At 46.3% G+C, this 9,324-nt stretch overlaps 1 protein-coding gene across 1 annotated transcript; it reads right to left on the bottom strand.

Annotated features, from left to right (window-relative positions):
* Positions 1–3,580: 3,580 nt before the first annotated feature.
* Positions 3,581–8,609, bottom strand: LOC138371729 (trichohyalin-like). Its single transcript, XM_069336753.1, has 3 exons — positions 8,465–8,609; positions 4,499–4,785; positions 3,581–4,453 (listed from the first exon to the last, which is right to left on the bottom strand). Exons 1-3 carry the CDS (start codon positions 8,607–8,609, stop codon positions 3,581–3,583), a joined length of 1,305 nt encoding a protein of 434 aa, XP_069192854.1.
* Positions 8,610–9,324: the final 715 nt, after the last annotated feature.

The raw sequence follows: 9,324 nt of genomic DNA, 5'->3' as shown, positions 1-9,324 counted from the left end.
TTAATAATATATGTCTACAGGAAAGACTTCTACCAAAATATACTAATATATATATATATATATATATATATATATATATATATATATATATATATATATATATATATATATATATATATATTTTAATAAAGTTTGTGAGGGTACCACCTCTGGTGCCAATGTGGGGACCCATAGCCTCGGAGAAGAAAATAAAAAGTATTCAGAGGAGACCTTGTGGTTTCTCACTGAACACTAATATTATCTTCTCCTACCACCCCCATTCTTTTGTATGTACACATATATATTTACTTTATTTGAACTTTGTTACAAAAAAGGAGTTACATATGGGTTACAAAGATGGTTGTCATAGGTTGTCGAGTTCCTCCAGCTCCTCAGATGGCGGGCAGGAACCCTGGATGCAGTGCGCATTTCCCCTCTGTATCGCCACACTGAGGCGCTGGAAAAGAAAGCTTGCAGCTCTCGGGTCCCTTGTTGTTTCAATGAGCCTAGAACCCAGTTCCTTCAAAAAACTGGTAGCACTTTTACCCCAGGCGCCGAGCGTCTCAGAAGCAATGGGGACAAAATTGTAGTGGTGATCCAGTTCTCTATACTTACGGGATTTGGCTGCTTCCCTGTGGGTGGCAGCGCCACCTGGTTGTGCAACACTGAGGTTATATATATATATATATATATATATATATATATATATATATATATATATATATATATATATATATATATATATATATATATATATATATATATATATATATATATATATATATATATCACCAAAAAAGAGGTGTAGACACCGGGTGTAAACACCGGGTGTAGACGAAAGAAGTGACGTATGAAAGAAGAGGTACACAGGTGATGAGAGTGGGAGCAGGGCAAGAGGGGAAGAGATAATGTGGTGGCGTGCGTTTACCCAGTAAGGGAAGACTGGAGAGCGTCTTCAGGGACACGGGAGACGACCGCCCAGCGTGCTAAAGTACAGCCTGCTTGCCCCAAGGAACCATTCTCCAGGCTTTGTCTCTCCCTGACTCAGAGCTCCGTTGTTGTTGTTTAAGATTCAGCAACTCGGAACAAAAGGTTCCAAGTAGCACCGGCTATGGTGAGCCCGTAGTGGACTTACCAGGCACAGGAGCAGGGCTGTAACTGTGCCCAGAGGTCCGTTGCGCTACTATTTATATCCAGCTCTGCGCGCCAGTCAAGGGGGAAGTGGTTTCCTTGCGAGAATTGCTACTTTGCTTCTAATTAATGATGTGATCTTGGAGTAATATTCCCTAGGGTTCGAACCCGCATCCATGAATTTCTCTGGCACACGCACTACCACCAATCACTGATGGCGAAGTGGAGACACATTCGTCATACGCTTCACGAGCGATGTGGTCTAGGTTTCGTATCCTGGTCGGGAAGAACTGACTAGCCGCCAATCCTTAACTGTTTGCCTCTTTTCACCCAGCAGTAACTCAGTACCTGGTTCTTAACCGATTAGCGGGTTATGTTCTAGGGAAAAAGTGGAAGAGTAAGGCTTATCACGAGCTATAGGAAGTCTGCTTCTAAACCCACCTGCATAAATCAACAAAGCATCTGAATCAAAGAAAACCATATAATAGTCCAGTCGGTTGTAAGTATGCCTGAGGAATCCGAATACACAGGTTCGATCCCATCATGCATACTCCTTCAGTATTTTGTTGCGATATACCCTACATAGAAGAAATATAATAATAATTTAGTATTATTAACGACATACTCGGTATCACGAAATGACCGTGTGAGTGTTCAGACTTATATATGAGTGTGGAACTTTCTTTTGTAATTTTATTTAAGTGTGGGACTTTCTTTTAGATTTTTATATGAGTGTGGGACTTTCTTTTAGACATCTATATGAGTGTGGGTCTTTCTTTTAGACTTTCATATGAGTGTGGGACTTTCTTTTAGACATCTACATGAGTGTGGGACTTTCTTTACGACATTTATATGAGTGTGGGACATTCTTCTAGACTTACGTGTTTTTGTTTATATTTTCCTGTTTTTTTTCACAATATGATCCCAAACTCCCACAACAACACATCCCAAACATCAAATATATTTTCCCCTAAAACTATTCCAGGCGAGTTAACCACTTCGTTACCTGCCCGGCTGACGGTAATTAGTCCTATATCTGATTTAAGGGTGATTATGGAACGTTTGTAATGACATTTTGAGGGGGTTAATTTATGGTTAAAATGTAGGGAGCGTTTTGGACGTTGATTGGTGATCCCGGCAGGTGTGACTACCTGGTGTTTGAACAGGTATTAAACATATTTAACAACGAAGAGCTCTGTGACGTAGTTCTCTATGATGTAGAGCCCTGTGACTTAGTATCCTATGGTGTAGAGTCCTGTGACGTAGTACCCTATGGTGTAGAGCCATATGACGTAGTACTCTATGATGTAGAGCCCTGTGACTTAGTTCTCAATGACTTAGAGCCCTATGACGTAGTACCCTATGATGTAGAGCCCTGTGACGTAGAGCACTGAGACGTAGTTCTCTATGACTTAGAGCCCTGTGATGTAGTTCTCTATGATGTAGGATACAGAGTTCCTTCCCCTTGAGAGGTAGAATGTGTGTGTGTGTGTGTGTGTGTGTGTGTGTGTGTGTGTGTGTGTGTGTGTGTGTGTGTGAGTGTGTGTGTGTGTGTGTGTGTGTGTGTGTGTGTGTGTGTGTGTGTGTGTGTGTGTGTGTGTGTGTGTGTGTGTGTGTGTGTGTGTGTGTGTGTATGTATGTATTCACCTAGTTGTGCTTCCGGGGGTTGAACTCTGCTCTTTCGGCTCGCCGCTCAACTATCAATCTATCAACTGTTACAAACAACTAATTATTTTTTTTCTCCACTCTTACCACCAGGAAACAGCCCGTAGCAGCTGTCTAACTCCCAGGTACCTATTTATTGCTAGGTAACAGGGGCAGCAGGGTGAAAGTAGCTCTGCCCATTTGTTTCCGCCGGGGATTGATCCCCGGTCTTTAGGGTCACCCCAGGCTCCCCAGGTCCACCCCCCCGTGCCACCCTTCACCCCAGGCTCCCCAGGCCCACCCCAAGGCCACCCTTCACCCCAGGCTCCCCAGGTCCACCCCCAGGCCACCCTTCACCCCAGGCTCCCCAGGTCTACCCCCCAGGCCACCCTTCACCCCAGGCTCCCCAGGCCCACCCCCAGGCCACCCTTCACCCCAGGTCCACCCCCCAGGCCACCCTTCAACCCAGGCTCACCAGGCCCACCCCCAGGCCACCCTTCACCCCAGGCTCCCCAGGTCCACCCCCAGGGCACCCTTCACCCCAGGCTCCCCAGGTCCACCCCCAGGCCACCCTTCACCCCAGGCTCCCCAGGCCCACCCCCAGGCCACCCTTCACCCCAGGCTCCCCAGGTCCACCCCCAGGGCACCCTTCACCCCAGGCTCCCCAGGCCCACCCCCAGGCCACCCTTCACCCCAGGCTCCCCAGGTCCACCCCCAGGCCACCCTTCACCCCAACAAACTCCTCCCCGGAGAGTTGTTTTCTTTACTTCCTTTTGTTCACGTTTATATATTTTATTTAGTGGCTCTATTATCAAGCCTTCCCCCTTCAGGCTGCCCCCCCCCCCGACCCTCCCTCCCTCTTGATGATTGGAACCTCCTCTCGTTCCCTCTTGATGACTGGAACCTCCTCTCGTTCCCTCTTGATGACTGGAACCTCCTCTCGTTCCCTCTTGATGATTGGAACCTCCTCTCGTTCCCTCTTGATGATTGGAACCTCCTCTCGTTCCCTCTTGATGACTGGAACCTCCTCTCGTTCCCTCTTGATGATTGGAACCTCCTCTCGTTCCCTCTTGATGACTGGAACCTCCTCTCGTTCCCTCTTGAAGATTGGAACCTCCTCTCGTTCCCTCTTGATGATTGGAACCTCCTCTCGTTCCCTCTTGATGACTGGAACCTCCTCTCGTTCCCTCTTGATGATTGGAACCTCCTCTCGTTCCCTCTTGATGATTGGAACCTCCTCTCGTTCCCTCTTGATGATTGGAACCTCCTCTCGTTCCCTCTTGATGATTGGAACCTCCTCTCGTTCCCTCTTGATGATTGGAACCTCCTCTCGTTCCCTCTTGATGATTGGAACCTCCTCTCGTTCCCTCTTGATGACTGGAACCTCCTCTCGTTCCCTCTTGATGATTGGAACCTCCTCTCGTTCCCTCTTGATGACTGGAACCTCCTCTCGTTCCCTCTTGATGACTGGAACCTCCTCTCGTTCCCTCTTGATGATTGGAACCTCCTCTCGTTCCCTCTTGATGACTGGAACCTCCTCTCGTTCCCTCTTGATGATTGGAACCTCCTCTCGTTCCCTCTTGATGACTGGAACCTCCTCTCGTTCCCTCTTGATGATTGGAACCTCCTCTCGTTCCCTCTTGATGATTGGAACCTCCTCTCGTTCCCTCTTGATGACTGGAACCTCCTCTCGTTCCCTCTTGATGATTGGAACCTCCTATCGTTCCCTCTTGATGATTGGAACCTCCTCTCGTTCCCTCTTGATGACTGGAACCTCCTCTCGTTCCCTCTTGATGATTGGAACCTCCTCTCGTTCCCTCTTGATGATTGGAACCTCCTCTCGTTCCCTCTTGATGATTGGAACCTCCTCTCGTTCCCTCTTGATGATTGGAACCTCCTCTCGATCCCTCTTGATGATTGGAACCTCGTCTCGTTCCCTCTTGATGATTGGAACCTCCTCTCGTTTCCACTTGATGACTCTACCCTTCCAACCCTCTTGATTGGAGCCTACTTCCTCTTGATCGCTAGGCACTTCACTTACCACCAATTATAAGATGTCCGCCTGCTGCAGAGGAAGTGGTTGTGTATTTGCATGTTAATGAGAATTGGGTGACGCTCAGTAATTAACTTACTCCCTTCCTGACTACGGAAAATGATAGCTTCCCCTTTAAATATATTTAAGAACGCCTTCATGGTAATCTGATTGGCCAATTAAGATCGAAAATACATATGCAAATACATGCTCTCGCGTTATTTATATATATATATATATATATATATATATATATATATATATATATATATATATATATATATATATATATATATAAATATATATATATATATATATATATATATATATGCGGAAAATCCACAGAGAAATATGAAATGAGGTGAACGTTTCGGCTTGTTAAAGCCTTTGTCAACACCAGACTGACTTTGAGTCAGTCTGGTGTTGACAAAGTCTTTAACAAGCCGAAACGTTCACCTCATTTCATATTTCTCTGTGGATTTTCCGCATAAAATGATCAGTGTTTTGTGATCGTCAGTTGCATATATATATGTCGTACCTAGTAGCCAGAACGCACTTCTCAGCCTACTATGCAAGGCCCGATTTGCCTAATAAGCCAAGTTTTCATGAATTAATGTTTTTTCGACTACCTAACCTACCTAACCAAACCTAACCTAACTTTTTTGGCTACCTAACCGAACCTAACCTATAGAGATAGGTTAGGTTAGGTTAGGTAGGGTTGGTTAGGTTTGGTCATATATCTATGTTAATTTTAACTCCAATAAAAAAAAAATTGACCTCATACATAATGAAATGGGTAGCTTTATCATTTCATGAGAAAAAAATTAGAGAAAATATATTAATTCAGGAAAACTTGGCTTATTAGGCAAATCGGACCCTGCATAGTAGGCAGAAAAGTGCGTTCTGGCTACTAGGTACGACATATATATATATATAAATATATATATATATATATATATATATATATATATATATATATATATATATATATATATATATATATATATATATATATGCTTAAGGCACAACTCTCCTAAACACGAGGGTGAAGTATACAACTTTAGAACACTTTCCCACCAGGAGACTCGAACCCTAGCCAGCACAGAAGCCTTCCAGCAACTGGCATAACAGGTACGCCTTAACCCACTCCACCACCTGCTCAGACCCCTAAAAGAGATGGTAATTTCGGAGTATTTATATACTCCAAAGACCACCACCTCCCAAGAGCACTAGAGCAAGTGAGGGGTCATTTTTACGTTTTTTCATCAAGTCCCTGTTAATATGGACTTGATGAAAAAACGTAAAAATGACCCCCTCACTTGCTCTAGTGCTCTTGGGAGGTGGTGGTGTCTACACTACAACATCCTCACACCTCATCATCCTCACACTACTTCATCCTCACACCTCACTCATCATCTTCACACTACAGCACCCTCATACATACCTCATCATCCTCACACTACAGCACCCTCATACCTCATCATCCTCACACTAGAGCATCTTCACACCTCATCATTCTCACACATCATCCTCACACCTCATCATCCTCACACTGCAGCATCCTCACACCTCATTATCCTCACACTACAGCATCATCACACCTCATCATCTTTACACTACAGCATCCTCACACCTCATCATTCTCACACTACTGCAACCTCACACCTCACTCCTCATCCTCACACTACAAGCCCCTCACATCTCATCATCCTCACACCTCATCATCCTCACACCTCATCATCCTCACACTGCAGCATCCTCACGCATCATCATCCTCACACCTCATCATCCTCACACCTCATCATCCTCACACTGCAGCATCCTCACGCATCATCATCCTCACACATCATCATTCTCACACTACAGCACCCTCATACCTCATCATACTCACACTACAGCATCCTCACACCTCATCATTCTCACCCTACAGCATCCTCACACCTCATCATTCTCACCCTACAGCACCCTCACACCTCATCATTCTCACCCTACAGCATCCTCACACCTCATCATTCTCACCCTACAGCATCCTCACACCTCATCATTCTCACCCTACAGCATCCTCACACCTCATCATTCTCACCCTACAGCATCCTCACACCTCATCATTCTCACCCTACAGCATCCTCACACCTCATCATTCTCACCCTACAGCACCCTCACACCTCATCATTCTCACCCTACAGCATCCTCACACCTCATCATTCTCACCCTACAGCATCCTCACACCTCATCATTCTCACCCTACAGCATCCTCACACCTCATCATTCTCACCCTACAGCATCCTCACACCTCATCATTCTCACCCTACAGCATCCTCACACCTCATCATTCTCACACTACAGCATCCTCACACCTCATCATTCTCACCCTACAGCATCCTCACACCTCATCATTCTCACCCTACAGCACCCTCACACCTCATCATTCTCACCCTACAGCATCCTCACACCTCATCATTCTCACCCTACAGCACCCTCACACCTCATCATTCTCACCCTACAGCACCCTCACACCTCATCATTCTCACCCTACAGCACCCTCACACCTCATCATTCTCACCCTACAGCACCCTCACACCTCATCATTCTCACCCTACAGCATCCTCACACCTCATCATGAGGCCTGAGTAGAGCAGCTTTTTTATTATTATTATTTTCTACCACAGACGTAGCCACACATTTACAATGCTAACCAGCATATATACATTTTCTTCTGTCCTCCGTGGACAGGGTTAGAGACGTGTTAAACAGAGCAGAGACAGGACTAGAGAGGCCGCCTATCCCAGGCATTGAGCTCCCCGGCCTCCTGAATTACCTATTGTGGGATACGTGGGGGACTTTGGCATCACTTTGTGACAGTCATGTTAAGAGCTCGCCGGCGGAGCTTAATGCTCAGTTACAGCCCCGCTCCTGTGCCAGGTAAGTCCACAACGGGCTCACCATAGCCCGTGCTACTTGCCCCGCTCCTGTGCCAGGTAAGTCCACAACGGGCTCACCATAGCCCGCACTACTTGCCCCGCTCCTGTGCCAGGTAAGTCCACAACGGGCTCACCATAGCCCGCACTACTTGCCCCGCTCCTGTGCCAGGTAAGTCCACAACGGGCTCACCATAGCCCGCACTACTTGCCCCGCTCCTGTGCCAGGTAACTCCACAACGGGCTCACCATAGCCCGTGCTACTTGCCCCGCTCCTGTGCCAGGTAAGTCCACAACGGGCTCACCATAGCCCGCACTACTTGCCCCGCTCCTGTGCCAGGTAAGTCCACAACGGGCTCACCATAGCCCGCACTACTTGCCCCGCTCCTGTGCCAGGTAACTCCACAACGGGCTCACCATAGCCCGCGCTACTTGCCCCGCTCCTGTGCCAGGTAAGTCCACAACGGGCTCACCATAGCCCGTACTACTTGCCCCGCTCCTGTGCCAGGTAAGTCCACAACGGGCTCACCATACCCCGTACTACTTGCCCCGCTCCTGTGCCAGGTAAGTCCACAACGGGCTCACCATAGCCCGCACTACTTGCCCCGCTCCTGTGCCAGGTAAGTCCACAACGGGCTCCCCATAGCCCATGCTACTTGGAACTGTTTGTTCTAAGTAGCGAATCTTAAACAACAACAACAGCTTAATGCTCTGTTGCTGTGCTTAGTGGCTGTCCCTGTGACGTCATGCTGCTGCCCACTGTGTCTTCCTTTTGATGCTGCCTCTCCCTCCTCTTCCTCCTCCTTCTGCTGCTGCTGCTGCTTATGCTGTTCCTTCTGCTGCTGTTGCTGTTCCTCCTCCTCCTGTGGTAGATTATTATGTTCCTGCTGCGGCTGCTGTTCCATCCTGTGATGTCATGCTAAATCTGCTATTTCTCCTGCTGATGCTGTTTCTGCTAGTGCTGTTTTAGTCGTTGCTGCTTCTGCTCCGAACCCCAACCGTCTAGCCTTCTACTTCGGACAGACAGACAGACAGACAGACAGACAGGCAGACAGACAGACAGACAGACAGACAGACAGACAGACAGACAGACAGACAGACAGACAGACAGACAAACTCTTTTATAGATATTAAAATAAGATAATAAAACTCCACTAACGAAAAGCAGAAATCCTTAACCGAAAATATGATTACCACTAACGAAGGATATCATTTAATAAATAGAATTCCAATTAGGGAAAAAATGTATTTGCAAACATACAAACATTTCACTTCCTTATGGTGAAAAGTTTCAATATGTAAGTGAACTTCTTTGTCCTATTGTTTCGTTCTGCAACCTGGTATTTAGTGATAACTGACTTGATTGTATATTTGTTTAGCTTCTTCTGGCCTGTTTACACATTTACTTAGCTTCTTCTAGCCTGTTTACACATTTATTTAGCTTCTTCTGTCCTGTTTACACATTTATTTAGCTTCTTCTGGCCTGTTTACACATTTATTTAGCTTCTTCTGGCCTGTTTACACATTTATTTAGCTTCTTCTGGCCTGTTTACACATTTATTTAGCTTCTTCTGGCCTGTTTACACATTTATTTAGCTTCTTCTGGCCTGTTTACTCATT

Source organism: Procambarus clarkii, chromosome 4 (genome assembly GCF_040958095.1).
Source record: "Procambarus clarkii isolate CNS0578487 chromosome 4, FALCON_Pclarkii_2.0, whole genome shotgun sequence".
Taxonomy (NCBI): domain Eukaryota; kingdom Metazoa; phylum Arthropoda; class Malacostraca; order Decapoda; family Cambaridae; genus Procambarus; species Procambarus clarkii.
This window is presented reverse-complemented; position numbering and strand designations above follow the sequence as displayed.